Source organism: Molothrus ater, chromosome 1 (assembly GCF_012460135.2).
Source record: "Molothrus ater isolate BHLD 08-10-18 breed brown headed cowbird chromosome 1, BPBGC_Mater_1.1, whole genome shotgun sequence".
In the NCBI taxonomy this organism is placed as follows: Eukaryota; Metazoa; Chordata; class Aves; order Passeriformes; family Icteridae; genus Molothrus; species Molothrus ater.
Window position 1 is genome coordinate 95,124,798 of NC_050478.2, and position 23,152 is coordinate 95,147,949.

The following is a 23,152-nucleotide window of genomic DNA, read 5'->3' on the forward strand; positions in this document are numbered from 1 at the left end:
AATGACAGAAGGTGATAAAATCAATCAAAGAGAACAATAAGTCCTAATGAACCAGTTTTACATTTCATCAACTTGAGTGCCAAGGTAGTTCTTAAAGACTGATTCAGTTTCTTTCTTCATGAAGAATTCAGTAATTAGGAAAATAAGGTCTAACAGCATAATACAACTTGAGCCTGCAATGCAGTCTGTGTCTGAAGGTGGTGAGAAACGTGAGGGCTCAGCAGTTCCTTGGGATGAGCACTCCTCATGGCCCTGCTCTGAGGAGCTGCTGAGCCCCTGCAGAGGCACACAGCATGGGGGGATGCCATGCCAGGCTCCTACTTGGCTGTGCCAAGGCATCTCCTGGATACTAAAGCCTCTGGTTATTCCACATCTGAACTGTCACAGTGATGTGCAATTCTGTGATGTGCCCAACACAGCGACAAAGAGGCGGCCAACTTGATGCTGACATCATGCTCTAAGCATCAATTCAAAGATTAATTGGGTAGGAACTAATTTAGTTAGTCCTGGATTATTTTTACTGCCCCTGATATTGCTTGCCTTAATTCAACTTCTACTAATTAATGTCCATCAAGTTTAATTCTCAGTCAAAATGAGAATAGGAATGTAGCTTCCTATGGGAACACAGGAATGCAACGTGAAGCAGCCACAGTTTAATATATATGGAAAGCAAGGGTTCTCTGATGCAGAGGATTTTGTTAAAGAAAAATTGCTATAGCACATAGGGACACACACACACACACACACACACACACATATATATATATATAAAATTCTGCTAGTCAACCTTGAAGCTCAGGGAAATCTGAAATTAGACTTGAATTTTACATTTAGCAATATGTTGTTATTAAACGCTAAACCACTTGATCCTAAACCACCTAGGCTTTTATGTTTTACTAAATCCAAGCTTTCTGGGTCAATTCTTGACCTATTCTGAAGCTCTCTATGTTCACGTGTACAAGAAGGTACGTGTACACACACACATACATATTTACCAGGCTTGTCCAGCTTTTCCCACTCACTAAAGTCAGTGAGATATTTAAAAATTCAGAGTCTGGAGAACTAGATACAACCCCTTCCCCCACCTGAATGCTATACTGAAATCTTTCGGGAAGACAGGGCTTTATTCCCTCCAAATGTTTCCTGTGGGATTTACCATAAAATGAAACTGGTAAACTACCCAGTATAAGTGTCATACAGCTTGCATTTGCTTCATTAAGCTCCGTTCATCTTGTACTTTTATTTTTTATGAAAACTATTAAAGCAATATTAAAACTACATTAAAACCTATTATTATTTTCTTTGTTTATTTCTTCATATTTCATCATTTCAAAGCATCAGATACCTGCATGTTAAAGTTACAATTGCTCTTACTACGTGTAGCAGCTGTTTCCATACCAAAGAGGAGGATGTGGGCTCATTACAGACCCTGAAATCCAGTGAATTTTAGCTGGTATCTTGGGATGAAATGAAAAGTGCAGCCAGACACCCTCCTGATGCTGCCTGCTGGGCTAACTACCCCTGTCCAGCTGCTGAGGGACCAGTGGCAGCATATGGCTGGGGTAGAAACAGGGATGGGACTGCTTCTTTCAGCAACCATTTCCATTAAGATCACCTTATCTGCAGCACCTCATTGCACCTTTAAGGTGCAGACATTTGATACAGCTCTGCCTCCCAGAGCACCCAGCTCTGCAGTGTGCATCCCTGCAGGAGCCTGGAGGCATCCTCAGGGCTTGCTGGCCTCTCTGAACATAATCTCGGCAAGAAACTGCTTTACACTTCTCTGCCCTGTTAGCAAGTTGAGAAAGCTCCCTGGGCAGCACGGAGTATTTTTCACTGGGGAAAGGGACTGGACTAGGCAGGCAAGACTAAGAGGAAGACAGGGAGGTGGTGGCAGAGGAGGAGGGGAAGGAGGAAGGAACATCCTTTATTTTTCAGCAGCAATTAGAGAAGGTCAGCTGTGACACCTAACCTGGTCTGAAATCTCTGTATTTTCTTCCTGGCTTAAAGTCAGGGGTAATTAGATTTATTTTCAGAGCTGTTGTTGAAACACCAGTGACACGTATACGGAATTTCACAGAGATTTAATAAAAATGCATAATATCCTTTGGGGATTGCTGACACACAGAGAAGTCAAGATCCACACTTTAAAATACATGTGGGTTTGGGGAAGTCTAAATTATTACCCAGACAACTTAGGAACAAGCAGTAGGGATGTATGCTTGACTTTCCCCACCACCTGCATCCCTCTTCCATGTGGGATGTATCTTGGGACTGTTCCAGACATCAATATGGCAGATCTGCAATTTTATCTCCTAGGTGGCAGCAGTCGCTGAAGAAGGTTGGCTGTGTTCAAGCCTAGCTGGTATCCCTACAGAAGAATGGCTGAGCAAAATTCCTCCTTGTCCACTCATTGTCTTAGAAATTTCTGAAGAACACCCAAAGCTGGTCAGAGACAGCTTCTGAAAGCATTTCCTATCAGACTGAGAAACAGGATTAAAGTCTTTTAGTTCCTAGCTGCCTCCTTGGTCTTTGCTGCTTGCCACATTCCCAAGAAACAGACTGTATCACCAGTGCCTCAAAAGTAAGCCTCTCAGTAAAAGGATCAGGGGAAAGAAAAAAGAAAATTTGAAAAGGCAACCTCAGCAGGTGAAGAAATGAGATGGTGGAGAAATCAAGCAAAATACACTGAGAGAAGATGTGGCTAATGATAATGATTCTGCTTCTGAGACTTTGGAGATGAAAGTAATTTTGCTCTTCTTGCATCTCCCTCCCCACTGACAGTCTCTAGGAAGGAAAGCTGGAATATGTCCAGCAATATTTTTATCTTTCTTTTTCTTTTCTACCACAGTCTGCCATCTACTTAGAAGCTCCATTTCAAGCCCTGCTCTGCTAGGTAGAGGAGAACTGCACTGATCATGTAAAAGGTGTGGATAACACAGGCTGCACCTGTGTTCTTCCCTCTGCTGTTCTGTGAGATAAAATTCGATCATATCAATAGAGACATCTTTCTTTTTAAAGACTTGTCAAGGAAACATTTCTCGTTAATTTAGATATGATGTGTTGCTCAGAACCGAGTTCTGTGAACAGAGACAGTGAACATCTGCACCTGGAGTGAGGAAAGGATGCCAGGATCTTCCTTGCTGCACGGGAACAAACAACTGAGTCTTTGACCTCTCAGAAAGGTTAACGAAGTCAAATAGAGGCTGTCTGGTGGGGCTGACCGCACAATAACAGGGACACAGCTACAGGGAGACAACGAGAGGGCAGGGAGGCAATCTGTCCACCCCAGCATCCTGGGACCCAGTACACCCTGCCTCTTTTGGCAACGTGTGCCCAGTGGCCGGTCCCGAGGGAGGCAGGACCCGGGGGTGCTGGCAGAGGCCAGCCTGCACCCCGCCACTGCGGCTGGGGGAGCCAAGGGGAGCCAAGGGGCGCTGTAGGGGCGCTGGGCGCTGCGTTACTCAAAGGGCGTCTGAGTCGCTTCTCTCTCTCCCTCCATTAGCTCCGGGAGGATAAAACCGAGAAGTTACTCCAGAATAAATGACAACTTTTTATTCCTTTTCCCATTTGTCGGGACACGAAGCTTTCACCAGGGGGACCTGTCCGTCTCCAGGCTGCCGCTTGCAAAGGGTTCCCAGAGCAGCATTCATCACCCTTCAAACTCCTTTTATTCTCGGGTGAGAAACTCGCAGAGGAGAGGCGGGGGGCGCGGGCAGCAGCCGCCAAGTGGCTGCAGGGGCCGCTTGGCACAGGGGAGCGCAGACAAAAGCCGGCGGAACTACGTGGCTTAAATTTAAAAGGGGCGCTCCGGGCTCCGTCAGGGCAGCCCCGGCCCGGGCAGGGGGCGGGAGCGGGCCGGGGCCGGGGCAGCCCGGCGGGGGCGGCGGGAGTGGGACGGGCGTGCGGGGGGCGCAGCGCGGCTCCCCCGGCCCCGCCGCCGCTCGCTCGGGGCCGCCGCGGCCGGAGCGACCGCCCGAGCCCAGCCCAGCCCCGGCGATGAGGGGCATCCCGGGCTTCAAGCGGCTGCGGCTCAAAATCTGGCGGCGATGCGCCCTGCTGCTGCTCCTCCTCTGGGCTGCCTGCTGGGTGCTGGTGAGCGCTGCGCTGTTCCTCCTCCACAGGAGCGTCTTCTCCGAGAGCTGCACGGACGAGAAAAGCCACCGGATCCTGGCCAGGCTGGTACGTGCCCCGGCAGGACGCGGGACATCTCCCGGCGGCTGCTCGGCCGGACGAGGCGAGGGCGGTCGGTCCGTCGGGGCTGCTCTCGGGGCGCCCTGCCCGGCTCCGGCCGCAGGAGGTGCCGCATCGCCGGCGCCCCCGGTGCGCACGGACGGGCGGCTGCCTCCCTACCTTCTTCCCTCCTTCCCTTCCTGCCTCCGTACCTCCTTCCCTGCCTCCCTACCTCCCTCCCTGCCTCCCTGCCTCCCTACCACCTTCCCTCCCTCCCTGCCTCCCTACCTCCCTCCCTGCCTCCCTGCCTCCCTACCACCTTCCCTCCCTCCCTGCCTCCCTACCTCCTTCCCTTCCTTCCTCCCTCCCTCCCTGCCTCCCTACCTCCTTCCCTCCCTCTCTACCTCCTTTCCCTCCCTCCCTGACTCGCTACTACCTTCCCTCCCTCTCCCTGCCTCCCTTCCCGGGGCGAGGTCAGGTGCAGGCGGCGGGCCGTCTCCCGGGCGTGGGATGCGGGTGCGCTGCCTGAGCCGAACGCTCCGAAGAGGAGGAAAACCTTCCTCCGGGTGTTTGGGGGTTTTTGTTTGTTTTTAGCCGAAAAGCTGTTCGTACAAAAGTCGTCTTTCATAAGTGCCAGGCAGCTTGTATCGCCTCCTTTATGGTCTGGTGGGGGCTGGTGGTGTGTGGTCTGGTGGTGTGTAAGATGTGGTTAAAATTCAAGAAGGGATTTGCGAATATTCATTAAAGTTTCCCTTAAAAATAATAATGAACAGATTTAGGATTGTGTAGGAAACACTTTGAGAAGAGGAGCAGCGTGGGTTAATGCTTTTAGTTCAATTTTGTTTCTTAGTCAGGGTATCTGTAGTGCCAGTGGTTAGGTGGGAAAGGATGAATCCTAGTGGGAATTGAATAATCTACCACTGTAAGCAAGCACAAACTGATCACAGATTTTCCTTAATTCTGAATAATAAAGGAAAAGCAAGGGTAGGCAGCGGTCCTGACAGCATGTGTTTAATGGCAGTGAGTTCCAGTTTCAGTACCTCAGGAGCCAGATGGAAGTAGGGCTGAGCTCAGGTTTGCAGCTGAAGGAATGATTCCTGCCTCACCCTTATGTGCTCGGGAAGAACACTGAGATATGGAGGTGCACGGAGCTGCCAGGCTCAGGGAGGTCCAGGTCCTTGCCATCACAGTCACCAATAAACAGATGGACAGAGACTTGTTGCTGTTCTTCAGTTTGGAAAGCGTCAGGCAAGGCTTCAAAAGCCCAGGGATCAGATTTCAGTCGCAAGCTTGGAAAGTTGTCTCTATCACTGAGACAGCTCAGGTTCAGACCCTCCTTGCAGAGGAAGAGTAGCTGAGATCGCTGTGCCTCTCTGTGAGTAGGTGAATCATCAGTAGTATCGTTAAGGTTTGTAAGCAACAGTTTTCCCAGATGACGTTAGAAAGGGCTTGTCCTTCTAGTGGAATAATTAGAAAATGAACTCGTCTTCATCCTCCCCAAGATAAGTTTTTCTACATCTTCTGAACTTAGCAGGAGTTTCACAGTTACAGAAAGTGCAACTGATCCGTGAAACAAATAACCTGATAGCTTGAGTCTCACACCTTCTATTAAGCAAAAATCAACTTCTAAGAAAAACTATTTTACTCGTCATCTCTCAGTAGGAGATGAGTTATTTTAAGGAAGTGGGTGCAAAAGCCCTTTCAAGTGGCATTTTTGAAGGTTTAATTTTCTTATTCTGAGAAACACATCTGTGCAGCTGTGTACTACACTGAGAAGGCTAAAATAGCACTGGGCAATTTGCAGAGAACAACTTTAACTCTCAGAAAAAGCTCTCCCCTTGCTCTTTCCTAATGCCAGTCTCATCTTCATTCACACTGAACACACTAAGCCATAGCAATCAATTTCTGTTCCCTCTGGAGAAATCAATTAATTTTGATGCCTTCCAAACCTGGGTCTGTATTGCATTTACACAGAAGTAGTAGCTAACTAGGCAAAACATCAGTTTCAGGGCACTGATGGTGGTAGAGTGAGTTATTTAAATTTATTTAAATCCTTAGCAAGGTTTACATTAATTTAAGCTTTCACATTCATTTAAACCCAGCTTTTTAAACTTATCTTGATAAGTCCACTGAAGACATTAAAAATTATGTAGCCAATTTTAATAAGATACATATGAATGAGTCCAAGCTGTGCTTGTGTGTGCATTTTTGTGTAGTACAGCTGCTTCTTTATAAGGTTTTTGGCTTAGTAGCACTTTCATATTTTAGTTTTAAGTATCTGGCACTGAAAGAAGAATCTGTGGCTTTCAAAGTTCAATCACTAGGTCAATTTAAAACTGTCTTATTAGCAGATCTCAAACTTCAGTCATTAAGACAGGGATGGCAGTTAGGTTGGAGGACCATTTTTGAAAGATTTCTTTGGGGAATTGATTCTTCCTTTTATCAGCAGGATGGTGGGCAATCTTGTATAGTGAAGTCTGAAGTTAGTGGTAAACTTCCTGTGTTGGTAAATAATAAATGGTCCATTGTGTCATGGCAGGGTAATCCGTATTACCTGGTTAAATGCTTTCAGTCCACCAAATTTGTGTTTTAATGCTATAAAATGGAAGCTAGTACACTAGGGAGCACAACAGTACAAGCTATGCCAGTATGATGGAACACTGTCCTGTAAACTGTGTGTTTAGAATGGATGTAAGGGTCAAATAATTGCTACAAGATGAACTACCAGAGCAAACTGTGCCTAAAAGGCTGATAGGAAATGGTTCAATCTTCTTGATTGCTTCCTTGAGGAAGTCTTTTTGAAAGCCTTGCTTGCCTTTGTGACCAGCTGAGAATGCACTTCTGGAAGGCTGATCTGTGTTTCATCACTGTGAGTCCATGGGCTCTTTGGTCAAGTCCTCTTTCACAGATCCCAGTTTGCAAAACACTGCACACATTCATTGTAAGAAGAATATGATTCCAACACTGTTTGTCAGATGCTAGGTTAATAATCAAATATTTATAGCGTCAACTGAAAAAACAGCAGAAAAGTCCTAAATAGCAACCAGGTTCAAAAAGGACCTGTCTCCTCTGCCTGTGAAATCTGACTCTGCTTTTTCCACAACAATTTTTTTTCACTAATGCCATTAAGGATGACGTGATGTCAACACAGGAAAATAAGCTGTGCCTTGACATGTTTGGCTACAGGTCATGGTCACGTGTTCTTTTAGATGCCAGAAGTCCATGTGCATGTGAACCCTCCAAGAGTGAACCACAGTAAAATTGTCCACAGGGGCAAGTGTCCACCCATGTGAACCCAATTACATGACTAAGTCCTATCTTCTCTTACTGTTCAAGAAGAGAATTAGATTGTGGTCTGTCAATAGAGTTTTAAATGTGCTTATACTTACAATCCACAGAAACCCTGAAAAATTTCTTCTGTTTGTAATTTTCTTTCTAAAATTGCTTTGAGCTCCAGATGGTGAGAACTGCTAACCTACTTTTGTTGAGAAAACTACATTTCCTACTTAAAAAGGTAGAGTAAAATTGTATTACATTAGTAGGAGTAAATTTTCAAAAGCAAGAACATTGATCTGCATGCTCTGTAGTCTGCAGATCTGAGTCTGAGTGAGTCTCAGAAGCCTGAGTGAATCTCTTTGGTCATCCTGGTGTGGATGAGAATGCAGATGCGTGTGTCCATGCATGGACTCAGTGTCCAGACACTCATGCAAGAATTTGCCTACCTGACTCTCCTTGCTGGCACTGAATTTTCCCACTTTGGCTGTGAGAACATCAGAATATAAATAGATTTTATGTCTCTCTGAACTGCCCTCAGTGAGCTGTTTCTGTCAACTGATCACCATTCTTGGATTTTGGACTTAATCCTCCACCCATTCCCAGGCGTGTTGTTTAAGGCTGGACTCTAAATGTTGCTTGGCATCAGAACATATTCCTCTGATGTGCACACCTCAGGGACTGTCCCAAGAAAATACATTGCTTGAATGCTCTGATCACGTTCCTCCTGTAACAGGCAGTCACAACTGAGGCGGGGCTCAGGCAGCCACTGCAAGTTCTGCACGTGCAGCGGGGACCTGCCAGTTTGTTTAAGTGAAGGTTCAAATGTCAGAAAGCAATGGAGGTGGATGACACTGTCAAGCTGCCTCACAGATGTTTGGCTTTCTACACCATCCCCTCTATTCCCCTTTCACCACAGACCTCTGATCATCCCCTCTACTGAGGGACCCAAAGCAGTCCCTACAGCTGCACTTCTGAATGACCATAGGAATACATCAACTGCCTCCACTTTTGGAACTGATATTATAGAAATTATTCTGGCTTGAGAAGAACTGGTGAGGGAATCCTTGCAGTTCTTGCACTAATTTCCATTGACCATTTAACCATCAAGCAGCAGTTCCCTTGTTTCCATAGACTGATTTCTTTCCAGTTAATAAAAGATTAAATATTGAAGCAATTAATATTAAAATGTCACTTCTGATAACTACATATAAACCCTGGAGAGTCATTGTGTTCTGCAGCATTTACATACTCAAAAATTCTGAAAGTTCTTTGTCCAAAGCTCATTGAATGAAACTTGTGTTTCCTGTTGATACAGGAGGAGGTTATCACAGCTTCCTTCAGAGCATGCTGAGTGCAAGGCTGAAACATGCAGAGCTGTGGAATGTCCCAGAAATCCAGCTACACATGGGTTTTCCTTTAGTTTTAGTGGCAATGTCTAAGTTATGCTGCCCTGAACCTTCCAGAGAAGTGCTGCATTACTCTGTGCCTTAAAGCGTTACAACCCATAATCATACACAGCACAGCCCAAGTGGTTAGAGTTTGTCCCACTGAACTCATATGTGTAAAATATTTCAGATTAACAGGTCATCCAGTCCCTTTCCTTGCCCCTGAAAAGCTTGCCCTTTACCATCCCCATAATCCCTGTTTTGAAGCAAAACTCCCCTGGTAATAGATCTCTAGAGACTTCTGAAAAACCATTGAACAACCCAATGGTTGTAGGTGTGTGTTTGCAGTTCCATCACTGCTGCAATCCTCTCAAGCTTAGGACTGTTGCTCATTATTTGTCTTTCTTCTGCATGGTCTGTAGGGGTATGGTTCTGCTATGAATATTCTGCTCTTTCACTCCAGTGCCTCGACTACAGCAGCGGAGCCCTGACTGGGGACCTCTGTGAAGACCTGTGTGTGGCACAGAAGCTGGTGTACAAACACTGCCTTTACTATGACAGAGGTAAGAAGGTCATTCAGGCTGATTGGAGAGGCCAGCCCATCATACTGAAATCCAAAAAAGAAAGCTTTTCAAGCTACCAGCACCTCAGTATGCTAGAGGAGGTGGAAACACAGGATATCCCTGAAACAGAGCTTCTGCTTATGGTAGCTTTGGAGGTCAAAAATGCCCTGGGGCTAGAACTGTCTAACAATACCATGGGGCCCCTGTGGACAAGGAAGAAGGGACCACGTTGGAAAGCACAGGTGGCCAGCATGTGGTCCTTGCTCCAGCAGGAAGAATATATCTACTTCAGTTTGCTGCAGGACTTCAGCAAACATGTGCTACGAATTATTGGCTCTTGTGGACACTTTTATGCTGTGGAGTATCTCACAGCTGGACATGCCTGGCACAAAACTCTTTTTCCCTTGGAAAACGTGATGGGCTCCTCCCTTACTGGCCACAGAAGCAGGGTAAGAGCCATCATTGACATTGCACTCAGCTTTCTGGACATGGTGCAGCACTTTGATAATGATTTCTCTCACCGCCTTCACCTGTGCGACATCAAACCAGAAAACTTCGCTATCAGGCACGATCTCACGGTAAGCTGGGCCTTTGGGGTGGTGTTCCAGGAACTTGAGGTCAAATTCTAGTCTGAAGGTGACTGTGTAAAAAGGACACTTCCCTCCTCATACAGCTTTTGGCTAAGTTTTTGCAAAGCCAATGAATTTACAAGCATCAAGGGAGATTCTCTGCTGCTTTTTCTCTTTGTAATGTGTACAGCCACATTTTTGGAGGGCTAAATCCTGCTGCTTATTTTGAAAACTTCTTGCTCGCTTCTGTTTTGTTTCACTTCTTCAAAGGCACCGGTGCAAAGTCCCTTGGATGTGGTGAGGGATGCCTCCTGGAGACATGGAGATTTCAAAAGCTCTAAATGAAGCTGTAATTTGAGTCATATTTCTGGTAGTGATGCTGAAATGAAAAAACTGTATGAATTTGAAAGCTAAGGCTGAGTTCATGGTCTGACACAAGGGGAACTCCCCACATCCAAACACACATATTTGTGCTTTGGTGGTCAGCTTACCTGGTCTGGAAACTGTGCAAGGACAGCAACATGAAACTCCCTACTAGTGTCACTCTTTGACTTCTCATGGTGCAGCTGTAACTCTGACCTGATAGCTGTGTATATTTTCTAAGTAGTAGTGCAGCTCACATTCGTTCTGTGGACAGAAATTCCTCTGGTTTATGTTGGAATTTTGTCTACAGATTGGAGGTACCGTGCAGTGAGTGTTTGAATTTAGGCCCCCAATTTGCAGTGTCATCAGTGGAGTTTCTGCACTCTGCGTGGATATAAAGCATTTTCAGGGACTTTAGTACTCACTGAGTGTTAATGTAACACTTGTATCTTCAGAGTACTAGACAAACACTACCTAAACACACAGCCATTAAGAGCAATTAGAGTGTTTCCCCTTCACCCTTCCCTCCCCTCTCATTGTTTATTCAGGTGCAATACAGCAGCTGAGCAGGGAACGGGTGAGGAGCTACAGCAAGAAACTGAAGCAAGCTGTACCACTATTTAGGCAAAGCAGGAATTCCTAAAGGCAGGCTTTGCCCATCTTCCTCAGTTACTCAGGGCTGTGGCTGCCTGTGGCTGAGCACAGGCCAGAGCATCTGTTTCACAACCTACTTACAGGAACATAGATTCCATTTAGGGAAAGGAGATGAATACCGGATGTGTTTTGTCTTATGAATCCTGTTGGTGAAGCTTGCTTTGCCAGGATCTTTCTGTGACCAACCAGTTCCAGAATGGAAACACAGCAATGCAGCCTTTTTTGTCTCTTCTGTTTGTTTTAAGCAACTTTTTCACTTGCTGGTTTCTTGTATAGGATAATAAAAAACCTCACAATTGTACCACTATTCCTCATTTGAGTAATGAGACTTCTAATGCCCAAAGAAATGTACTTGGAATGCAATAGTTTTACATTGAGGCTTATTTTCATATGGTAGGGATAAGCCTCCAGGCTTCACGCGCTCTCCTGCAGCACAGAGAGGAGCTGTCTGGTAGATCATCCAGGAGAAATTTAAGCTGCCATGGAGCCACATAAGGTACAGAGTTAGAAGGAGGTTTGGGTGAATGCACAGTGCTCTGGGAGAGCTTCCTCTTTTACCAATACTTCAGAGAAAACTGGAAAGATTATAGCACATTAAGCATGACTTTAAATCAGATCATGAGCCAAGTTGGGTCCTTCCTATATTTCCTTAGGTACTTTTTTCATCAGCTATGATCATAGCAAAGCCCACCAAAACATAGCTGTTTATAGACAGAGCGTCAGCCACATGTGTCTTCACAGGGTCTAGCTGGATGCCCACACATTTTTGTAAAAGAATTTCAGTGAAGCCACTGAGCCCTTTGGCAGCCACGTTTTTGGGAACTGGGGCTGCTTTTCCTAGTGGAGCAATGGATAAGATTGTCAAATGTGCTGGCAAAGACCCCACCTGGGAGGTGGAACAGTGATGCTGGGACTGGGGAAACCCTGCACTTCTCTCACTGTCTCTTCTCCAAGGAACTGAACAGCAAAACCATAGAAAGCTTTAGGAAGTAAAGAATCAAAAAAAAAAAAAAAAAGAAAGCCTGTCCAAACATGTAAAATTCCTTAGGCTACATCATCATAGAACTCTCCAAAATGCTTAAAAATACTTATGTTTTTAAGATATGCCTCATCTCTGTAAGATTTTTCCCTATGGAAAAAGGAGTAGAACAAAATGAAGATTAGACTATATTCTTTATTTTGCCTGTGGAAGGTTTATTTGGCCTTCTACCAAACCAGACATCTTTAGTTCCTGGGGTTGATCCAGTTGCTGTTCCAGTCACACTGTTCATCTTCTCCTGTTACTTGGGAGGTCGAATCTGAAAAATAAAACTATAATTTGAGCCCAAGTAACTCTGCTTTGCCCAGGTCCCAGACCTTTTCCTCCACAAAAATGTGTGTCAGATGCTGAGAGAGAACATCCCTGATCCTGACTGTCAAGTGTGAAATGCAGCAGTGAACATTTGCTGGCTCCACATTCCTGATGTTGGAGACAGGCTTCCTTCCCTGTGGTTACCCACAGCTTGGCTCACATCAGGCAGCTGCCATCCCTGTATTGGCTTTCTGTCTTTCTTTCCCTCTTTATTACTGTGATTTCTTTAAGTGAAGCATTCAGGGGTGGAGTGGCACTGGCGGAAACTGAGCCCACAGCCCTTGGCTTCCAGAGAGGTCTCACCCCCAGCACAGGCAGCAGTTCTGCCAACACTTTGTGCTGCATCTGGGAGCCTCCTGCCAGGGGGAGGAAAGGGACTGACCCCTTTCACTCAGGGTTTTTCTGCTGTGACCAGCTTCTGGCTGGACTCTGCTACAGGACGTATTTCTGGACTATAAGAACAAGAACTGTGCACAATAAAATGTGTCAAACCACAGCAAAGAAGACTGCACAAAGCCAGACTCAGCTTTCAGCAAAGTCAGGGATCTCCTACAGCTGAACAGACTCAAACCCACAGAATGCAAGGACAGGTTTGCAGGAGCTGTACCAGGTGCAGCTATCCTTGCACATCCCACTGTTCCTCTCCACAGTGGCAAAGTCAGGGGTTTAGTCTGAATGCTGAGTTCTAAATGAAACTGCCTGGTCCATGGGTAATTGTGCACCATCATGTAATTGAGAGGCTGAGGTGCCATCTGCATCTGCGGCACCAGCAAGTAAATCCATCTTCAGATTGGATAGGTCCACTTTAAGGTGAATCAATCCAATTGACCCCAGGGGTGCATATTGTTCACAAATAATTTTTCCATTCCTGGTGTCATAAACATTGGCTGGTTTTGTTTAAAAAGTGTTGTTTATAAGGTTAGTGTGGCTCAGTTAAGTGAAATGAAGCCCCTGTGATCCCAGTTCCCCACCAGCAGATGCTTTCAGCACAGCATTTCCCAAAGCCAGCAGCAAAGAATGCTTGCTCAGCCCTGTTCCAGAGGCTGTGCCGTGCCAGATCTGATGGGATGTTTTGATTCACAGGTGGTGGCCATTGATGTGGATATGGCCTTTTTTGAACCCAAAATGAGGGACATCCTGGAACAGAAGTGCACAGGAGATGAAGATTGTAATTTCTTTGATTGCTTTTCAAAATGCAATCTGAAAATCAGAAAATGTGGAGCACAGAGAGCCAATAACAACTTGCAAGTGAGTAGACACAGCTGTTTTATGCATCCATTCCTTTTAAAATCACACTGACTATAAAATGCACGGTATGTCCAAGAGACTATGAGATGAAGACAGTCAGGTTTTAAACGTGTCCATGTAAATGTCCTGTTCAGAAATCTCATCTTGGGGCACATAAACAGATCTTTATTTTCTCTCTATATAGTGTTTATTTGCCGTGATTTTCTGTAGGTGTTAGCCCAGTGGCACAGACAGGAGAGCAGAGTAAGCAGGGGCAGGGGATTAGCACTCCCTGTCTCCACTGATGGTAAACTCACATTTTTGAGTTGCACTTCAAATCCTGTGTTCATTTTTGGGCCCCTCACTTCAACAAAGACATTGAGGTGCTGAAGAATGTCCAGAGAAGGGCAATGGAGTGATGAAGGGTCTGGAGCACAAGTCTTGCAAGGAGTGGCTGAGGGAGCTGGAGATCTTTAGGCTGGAATAAAAGGAGGATCAGGGACATCTTATTGCTCTTGGTAACTACCTGAAAGGAGGATGCAGTGAAGTGTTGGCCTCTTCTCCCAAGTAACAAGTGGTAGGAAAGACAAAATGACACCAAGCTGCACCAGGGAGAGTTTAGGTTGAATATGAGGAAAAATTCCTGAAAGAGTGGTCAAGCATTGGAAGAGGCTGCACAGGGAAATGGTGGAATCACTGTCCCTGTAAGTGTTCAAAAAACTTGTAGATGTGGCACTTGGAACATGATTTAGTGATGGACTTGGCAGTGCTGCAATGACACTTGGACTCAGTGATCTTAAAAGTCTTTTCCAACCTTAGTGATTCTATGATTCTGTGAAAGTTGAGGCTGTCCAAGTGTAAGCAGTGGTTGTGATTCTCCACTCTACGGATGCAGTGTGTGGGTGTACTGGGAAGGGGTGTCCATGGGGTTCTTGGCTTTGGGATGAGGTGTCTTACAGCTCACCCAGTTTGTGTTGGTGGGAGGCACTGGCAAAACAGAAAGGCTGGGGGGGTGTAGCTTGTTGGCCTATTGCCTGCTTCTCCCACCCCCTCACCCTCACCACTCATGATTCAGAATCATAGGATTATTTAGGTTGGAAAGCACCTTTCAGATCATCAAGTCCAACTGTTAACCCAACACTGCCATGTCCACCAACAGATGACACCTCTAGTGTCACATCTACACATCTTTTAAATATTCCAGGGACAGTCACTCATCTAATTCCCTGGGCAGCTTGTTCCAGCGCTTGACAACCATTTTGTTAAAGAAATTTTTCCTAACATCCAATCTAAACCTCCCCTGGCACAACTTGAGGTCATTTCCCCTTGTATTGCTTGTCACTTGGGGGCAGAGGCTGATCCTCACCTGGCTACAACCTCCTTTCAGGTAATTAGAGAGGGCTATAGGGTCCTCCTTCAGCATCTCCTTTCCTAGACTGAACAACCCCAGCTCCCCCAGCCACTCCTAAGATGTGTGAAGTGCAGGAGCAGCTTGAGAAGGGCCATCCCTTAGCTAGAGCATCGCCTTTACGGATGCTCCTTTCCTATACCTCCCTCTGTGAATGGCTAGAGGCACTTTGGATTCAGATGACATTTTGCTACAGTCCCAGGGAAGGAGCAGGACATTAGTGGTAGCTCCTGAAACACAATGATCCGCTCTGTTGAATTTGCAGGCAATCCTGACATGGGAAGAGACAAGAATCTTGACTCCATGTTTCAGAAGGCTGATTTATTATTTTCTGATATATATTATATTAAAACTATACTAAAAGAATAGAAGAAAGGATTTCATCAGAAGGCTGGCAAGGAATAGAAAGGAATGATAATAAAATCTTGTGACTGCTCACAGCCTCGACACAGGTGGCTGTCATTGGTTATCAAGTAAAAACAATTTCACATACTGGGTAAACAATTCTCCAAATCACATTCCAAAGCAGCAAAACATGGAGAAGCTGAAGCTTCTCAGCTTCTCAGAAGAAAAGATCCTAGTGAAAGGATTTTTCACAAAATATGTCTGTGACACTGCTCTTTTTCCTTTCCCCAGGTCATTTGTGACAAAATATTCCGTCGCTGGTTTTCCCCAAGCCTCAGAGGAGCGCTGGTCTCCCTGCCCCTGCAGCTGCAGCTGCAGAAAGCTGTGCAGGAGTGTGCTCAGCCGGGGCACACCACGGGTGCCACGGGGCACCAGAGGGCTCTGAAATCCCTCTCGGAGCTCTACCACCTGCTGAGGGTCACCCAGCGAGAGCTGCAAGGGCCAGAGTAGGCACAAAGGGCAGGACTGTAAAGGCCACACCCCAGTCTCTCTGTCACCCCTCCTAACCCCGGATTTTACAGCACAGAGATTGCTTTTCTGCTATGCAAATGAAGTTCATAGCTGCAGGTGCAGCACGTCCTGATGATACCCTCTAAAATGTTAAATTGCTTTACATGGATTCTGTTCTTGCTTATTCTCCTGAGGAAGCACTGCCCCTCTCCATCAGCATACAGCACATCCTTCTGGGCTGCAGTCACTGCTCAGATAGCATCTGTCTGAGTGTGGTGCTCAGAGGATGCACTGACAGAAGAAAAGTGTAAGTGCAGCAAAACTCGATCAATAATTAAAAGAATGGGTGGGTGTGAATAAGTACATGCATGGTGTTTGTTTCAGTTTCTCTGTCAAATGAGGTGAGTTTTTACAGTAGATACAGAGCTTTTTGCGTGGGGAAAAAAAAAACAAACCAAAGGAGGGGATCACAAACAGAGAAATGTGCTGTCACACAAGGAAAGAGTTGCTTTTGTACAAAGCAGTCCTTCCTGATGTCCCCAAATGCATTTCCTCTGGGCCATTGCATTACCTGTGCCATTGCTAACTCTTTTGGGGAAAAATTATATAAAGGTACTTTGGACTTTTCTAGGGCAAAATAATTATACCCCTGCTGAGCTCCCATGTGGGTACTCATATTCTGCAGTGAAGAGGTATGAATAATGCTACTGGATTTTCCCATGTGAACAAGCCCTCAGGCACTTGTACATCAGAGCACTTGATAAGAAGCACTCCTTTGCCAGAGAGCAGAATTGCCCAGGAATGTCAACAATCTGTCCTTTGCACAGAACAATATCCAGATGCAGAGTTTTCTTCCATGGTATTTTTTTAATGAACAAAAGGAAAATGTTTTGTACAAATTCATTATCTTGCAATCAGTTACGTAAATAAAGATCTCTAGATTAACTTAAAAACATTAACTTTGACTTTCAAATGTGCAGAGCTGTGGCTGGAGAAACTAAAATGGGTTCAGGAGACATTATAAGTGTGTAGGCCCAGTACCAGGCAACGTCCCCATGAACTGGTTTTGGCATGGGGACATTACAAACCCCACAAACAGGAATCCCAGCAGCCTATGGCAGCCCTCAGTTTGAGGAATCAATTTTGAGATCCACAATACTGGTTTGTGGATGTGAGACATGTACCAACACTTAATCTGCTCCATCTTTATGTCCCTCAGCCTTATGACAGCTGTGAAGCCTGTGAGTGCTAATTAGACATAAACTTTCCATTTCTGGTGTGGTTCTTTAAAGTAAAGCTAAAGGCTGCCTGTGACCAGAAAAATGGGAGCTGTTGAGGAGACCTTGACCCCTTAAAACCTATCTCACATTTTCAGACTGGTGCTAGTGTGTTTTTATATATATTTCTTGCAATAAGCTATCATATTTTTAAAAATCATGCAAGGCCTCAAGAAACTCATAGCAAGAACAAGGTCAGATGCTTTGCCTGGGGCTGGACAAGCTGCTGCTAAGGTGGAGCTCCAGCTTAGCAGATCCTGAATGATAAAGTTGCTCTCAGTCCATGCTTCCCCTTTAACCAGACAGGCAAAGAATCCTTCAATACTTTAAGATCATTCTTTGCAAAAGCAGGAAGGCAAAGCAGAATAAGAAGAAACACAAACTCCAGAACTAGCCCTGTTACAAAGCCATGAAATAGATGGAAAAAATAATTAAGGACAGAATCAGATTGTGGCAAGGGAGTGAAGATAGGTAAAGTATCAGTTAGAGAGAAGACAAGAAAAGATAGATGAAGGGAAAATAGAAAAAAAAAGAAGTAAAAAATACGTCAGCCTTTGTAGAAATATGATTTATGATGCAAGATTCAATAAAGTGACATTTAGTCTGGGGAAGAAGAGGCTGAAGATAAACATATAACTTTCTTCAGAAACTGAAAGGTTAATAAAAAGGGAATAGGAGAGAACTTTGCTATCCAGATTTCCTTGGTGGATATGACCAGCAATGAGCTTAAACTGTAGCAAGGAAGAAAACAGGTAAGACATTTGCTGCAGGCTTTCTGATAGAAAGAAACAGTGAAGATATGACACAAATCATCTGGGAAATCATCAGACTTCACAAATTGTGGTTTTTAACTACAGGCAAGAGTGAGTGCCTGTCAGGAATAATGAACATGAAGTTAAGTTGGTGATGTTGCCTTGAGGTAACCTTTTACCTCCAAGTCGTGTGATTATGTTATCACCAGTTGGCATTTGTGCTTTCGTGACACAAATAATTTTTTGTGCTCCCTCACAACAAATCCCTCCTTCTTGATCCTTGCTAGGTCAGGAGGGACTCAATATAGGTCCCAAATGCTGCTGGGGGACCTGAAGCTACTATATATCATTGTGTTCCTGTTTCCTTGGTCCCATTCTTTCCTCCTTCCCAAGCTCAGAGAGTGCCTTCAGGGAAAAGCAGACATCACACAGACCCTTGGTGCTTTGCAGCAGAGTCAGGCTCCCCCCATGGCAGGGATCCCCTTCCCATTTCCAGATTTGCATTTCAGAGAGGATAAATTTCTGTTGGGTGGGATATTCCACTTTAAAAACAGGCGGGAAAAAACACAGTGAAATGAAAACTGGTGGCAGCCAAATGCTGGTGGAATGTGACTCTGCTCAGAAGATCCTTTTTCCTTGGCAGGATGTAGGAAGGGAAGCTGCCTTTGACAGATTTCTCCAAACCCTTCAGGGCCTGGCTGCAGCCACCTCCACCTGGCAGGGACCTCCTTCCCCCACACCACACTTTCCCAGGACATTAGGTTTCACTTCTTTTCAGGATACAGAGAAACCTCAGAAACCTCTCAAGATCAACACAATTGGGTTATTTGTCCTTGGCTGGGCTGTGAGATTACATATCAGTGATGCAGCCAGCTCCAGGCAGGTTTTGGTGCACACCTTCAAGGAGAATCTGACAGGCTCTGTGAACACAGGACTTGATTCTTCATAGCCCCCTATGTGCTTTGTAAAGTCACTAAATCCTGGGAAACAGGAGAGAAAGCAGTACCAGTGAAGCAAATAAAATATTGTAATTTAACTAGCACAGGTAGCAATGACCAAAACAGGAATAAAACGGTAGCTGTGCCTTTATGTCTCTGGGACAGAAAGAAAAAGTTAAGGCACTGGTTTAGTTCCCATTTACTTTAAGGAGACAAGTACAAACTGCTGTAATTTGAGTCTGTGTGATTTTACAACCACATTTTTGGTGAAAATATCTTTTTTTTTTTTGGGTGGAAAAATCTATACAGGAATGTGTTTGACAGGAAGACCCAGGACTGGTGCTCCTTTCTGACAAAGCCCTTTTCATGCTGTCCTGGCAGCACTGCCCACCCCTCTTTGGTAGTTAGTGCACCACAGCTTTACAAAGACTGTGTAAGATTCTTCCCACTGCTCATCCCTTTCATATAAAAGAGGAATTTTTCATAAAATATGTCCGTGACACTGCTCTTTTCCCTTTCCCCAGGTCATTTGTGACAAAATATTCCATTGCTGGTTTTCCCCGAGTCTCAGGTTCACAAATAGCATTTGGTTGTGCTGGCAACAGCCACTTCAGTCCAAGATGTCTGTTCCCATTCAATTGATCTCAGCCCCATCCCTTTGCTCTGTTAGTCTCTTCCCATATCCTTTTTGCCCTATAAAAGTGGCATTACCTCCTGATTAATTTCTACCACTTGCTGCATTAGTGCCTTAGTCAGCAACTTCTACCCCATATTTATGGCTCCCTGTGAAACAGGAATGGCATTAAGTCATTGTTTATTCATTCTTTGCATCTCAGTTAGCAGCATGTGCTTCAACTCTGCAATAATCCAAATACACAGTCTGTTCCCACATTTTACAAGAGGTGAGTCCACTTGGAGGTCTACTTCATCCCTAGGAAATCTTTAAAAAAGATAAATTCAACCTGCTGCTCAGGATTTTCACAGAACTACTTCTGATTTTCTCCAGCTGGCATTTTATGCTCTGCAAAAGACATCTGCAAGCAATAGTCAGCACTAGGATGGTACAAAACAGAGCAGAACTCCTTGCTCTAAAGGGTTTATGTGGTCCCCCTTGTGTTTCTAGGTTGGCTCAATGGTGACTAGCCCAGAAAAGCAGGTCATTGCTGTAGCCAGAGTTGTTCTTACAGATACTACTGCTCCCTAATGTGACTGCCCAGACTCCCCTGACAGCATCTCCCAATCTGAGAGCATTCAGATGCATTGCTCACCACTAGAGATAACAACAGATATTTGGGACTGGGAGAGAAGCGAGAGAAGGGTTTTAATTTTTTTTTTTTTTTTTAATTAGAAACATTGGCTGAACAGCATATTACCTAAATGTGAAAAATGGGATCATGTACTTGAAGAGGTTAGGGACTCCTCACTGATAATTTTTTTCCTTTGTAATAAAATGTAAATCCAAGTTGGCCTATTTATTTTGGTGTAGATAAAAAAAACCAAAAAAACAACAAAAAAACCCCTCTCCCCCCAAAAAAACAAAACAAAAAAACCCAAACCAAACAAAAAAAAAATTAAAGAAGCCATGTACCAGGTTGCCTGTCTTTCAGCAAATCATATTGTCATGTGTAACAGCCAGGAGGGTGATAAATTACAGCTTTTAATGACTTTCTGGCTGTAATATGGGAGCCTTGTAGTTGTGATGGCAGTCTACCCATCTGGACAGCCAACTACAAAACAACCAAGAATCCTCTGTATCAGCAGATGTGAACAACCAGATTGGCTGTTTTGCAGATGCCCTGTGAAGCCTAGTACAAATGAAAAATGAAATCCCTCTGTCTAGGCCACCTGTAGTGAGTCCACACAATAAGCAGAGTCACTCTGCAGGAGCCTCAGTCGCTGCCACTTTCCTGGATCCTCAGTGAAATCAGGAGAAAGGCTACTGGGCTTTCAGCAGCAAAAAAAGACAGCAATGCAGAGCAAGGAAAGAATGAGATGCTTGGAAGAATGAAAATCCAGGACAATTGAACTCAGAACCAAAGAGATAAGAGACTCCATACTGAAAAATCAGAGAATGTCAATGAATTGATTGAGAGAAAAAAAATCCCAACATTTCCATTGTTACTTTCCATTACTTTAAAATAAGAAAGTGCAGTAGCACAGGGGATATAGTGCAGCCATGACCAAAGCCATTTGTTATATGTGTCTAAGGATCTGTCAAATAGACTGTGGAACTGTGTAATGACATCTGCAGCCTAAAGACTAAACAGAATAAAATCACTTGGAAAAAGCTTTTAGAACTACTGTTTACATAAATGCATAAAACTGCCCTAATTAGCAACAAACAATGTCAGCCAAAAAGAGGGAAAGGAGTGTTTTTCTCACTAGAAATGTTATTATATCTATAGATTAAAATATTGCAAAATGCTGAAATCCCTGAAAGGCTGCAATCCATAATCCTGTGGGTAAAGTTTTGATCCTGCAGGCTTGGGCTCCAGAGCAGCAGAGGGACTGCTGAGCTCCTTTAAACACCACAATTCTTGGTGCCTTCTGCAGTGTACTCTGAGCTCCTTCCCCTGTAAACCGGAGGGGATTTTTCCGACGCTACAAAATGTGCCTAAGTGATGTTGGCAGCCAGAAGGATGTGCCTATGATCCAGTGCATAATCACTTCCACAAGCATCTGCTGCTAGTGCTTTCAAGATACATGTAATCCAAGCTGGAGACTATTGTGAATACCTCTCATTTTCCCTTGCTGGTTCCTTAGCAGTTTGCTTCTAGCTAGTTAGAAACAGAGTCCCCCATCCTGCTTAAATTGGTTATAATCTCTCCAAGATTCATGCTGCAGCAGGAAAAGAACAAACTGCCTTGAGTTCAGGATGGGTTCATTCTCTTAAAGGTACGACATGCAAAGCTGCAGGAAAGAACAGAGGTCAGTTCTTATTTCTAAGAGGAAGTTAAATAAGAGTAGCTGAAAACAATAGATCTTTCAACCAATATCCCATGTACATTAATGAGCTAACATTCCTCTCCATTTGCATAATTCAAAGCCCTCTGCTTCTTTCCAATTCAAAAGAAAATTTAAAAAAGCACAATGTGTTTACTACTCCAAATTCCACATATTATGGTAATTACTTCTTTCTCATTTCTATGTCAGAGATTTCAAGTTGTATCTTTGTCCTTAGGAAATTGATTTTTTTTCCCTTATCCCAGGAAAGGGAATAGCTGGGAAAAGGGAGGGGGGTGGGGTTTTTTTTTTTTGTTTTTTTCTTTTTCTTTGGTTTTTTTTTTGTTTGGTTTTTTTTCTCTTGTACAAGGGTTATTACATACTATTCTAATCTTGAAGGGAGTTAATCAGTGGCTAAATATTTATTATATGAACCAGGGCCTATTTAATGGAATGAAATGTCTAACAATAGCTAAATAAATATCCAAGTAATTACTCCTGTGTTCAGAATTTCTTTTTAATGTAATGATACCAGTATTTGTCTATCTGATTCTAGATTATATATGCTCATGTAAGTGCTTTGCCAAACATATGTCCAGATGTGCATATACACGGATTCAGCCTGCATCTGACTTGGTAAAACTGTGACCAGAGCATGGAGGAACAAACCATTCCTTGGAATGTTTTAGCCATGGTCTTTCTTTTAGACTTTGTATTCTATTTTTCATGGAATAAAGGCAGTGTGTGCACAGATCCTCAGGCATTCCTTTGTTGAGCTGTAATTTCATGTCACAAATGCTCAGTGGGCAGACCTAAATGCCTGGGGTTTTATTTTCCATACTATATTCTATATAAATTGAGGAAATGCAAGAGTAATTAGCAACATGAATGAGCATCACATAGTGCACAGAAATAATGAAAAATTAACAGAATGCTTAATCAAATTCTGTGGTTTTACCCATTGATTTCGCTGAGCTTTCTTAAGTAATTAAAGAGTTACATTTTTTGGATCAGATTCTAGTTTCCAACTCTTAGAAAATATTGGATAAACAGTGTTACATTAACCAAAGCAATATCACTGAAGAGGCATTAGATAATGCAAGTATACTGCCTGAATTTCCATTGCCATTTCAACAGATATCTTTCACAAGAGAAGAAATGAAGCCAAGAGCTGGACAGGACAGTGATAAGCTCCACAGAAAAGCCTGGAAATGGACTATGCAGGGAGAGTTCTCAGTTCCACCTCATTCATTTTGCATCCATTTTCCCAGGAATATGAAGTCACGTGTGATACTGGCATGTTGGAGGCTCAGGCTGGGTTTACACCAGCATAATTCCACGGCATTTAAGTGTGTGCTCCTGATTCATGTCAGCAGGAGAATGGGGGCTCCTTGCACTTTTAAATGGGCAGAGGCAGG

At 44.2% G+C, this 23,152-nt stretch overlaps 1 protein-coding gene across 3 annotated transcripts; it reads left to right on the forward strand.

Moving 5' to 3' along the window:
* Positions 1-3,521: 3,521 nt before the first annotated feature.
* On the forward strand, positions 3,522-22,493 carry DIPK1C (divergent protein kinase domain 1C). Of its 3 annotated transcripts, XR_004982606.1 has the most exons (6): positions 3,522-3,680; positions 4,125-4,182; positions 9,298-9,975; positions 13,418-13,582; positions 15,606-16,131; positions 22,291-22,493. XR_004982606.1 is itself a non-coding variant. In XM_036406874.2 (5 exons), the coding sequence occupies exons 1-5, from the start codon at positions 3,544-3,546 to the stop codon at positions 15,822-15,824; spliced, it is 1,257 nt and encodes a 418-aa protein (XP_036262767.1). In that variant the 5' UTR covers positions 3,522-3,543; the 3' UTR covers positions 15,825-16,779. The 3 variants fall into 3 exon arrangements, 2 of the variants coding, with proteins under 2 accessions (XP_036262767.1, XP_036262769.1); XM_036406874.2 differs by lacking the exon at positions 22,291-22,493 and having other exon boundaries at positions 15,606-16,779; XM_036406876.2 differs by lacking the exons at positions 3,522-3,680; positions 22,291-22,493 and having other exon boundaries at positions 3,744-4,182; positions 15,606-16,779.
* The last annotated feature ends 659 nt before the right edge of the window (positions 22,494-23,152 follow it).

Excerpts from the sequence above, each read along its gene's own strand:
- DIPK1C (XM_036406874.2), top strand. The coding sequence starts at position 3,544 with ATGACAACTTTTTATTCCTTTTCCCATTTGTCGGGACACGAAGCTTTC. Across the intron at positions 9,976-13,417 it reads CTATCAGGCACGATCTCACG|GTGGTGGCCATTGATGTGGA; the intron begins GTAAGCTGGGCC and ends TTTGATTCACAG. Across the intron at positions 13,583-15,605 it reads GAGCCAATAACAACTTGCAA|GTCATTTGTGACAAAATATT; the intron begins GTGAGTAGACAC and ends TCCTTTCCCCAG.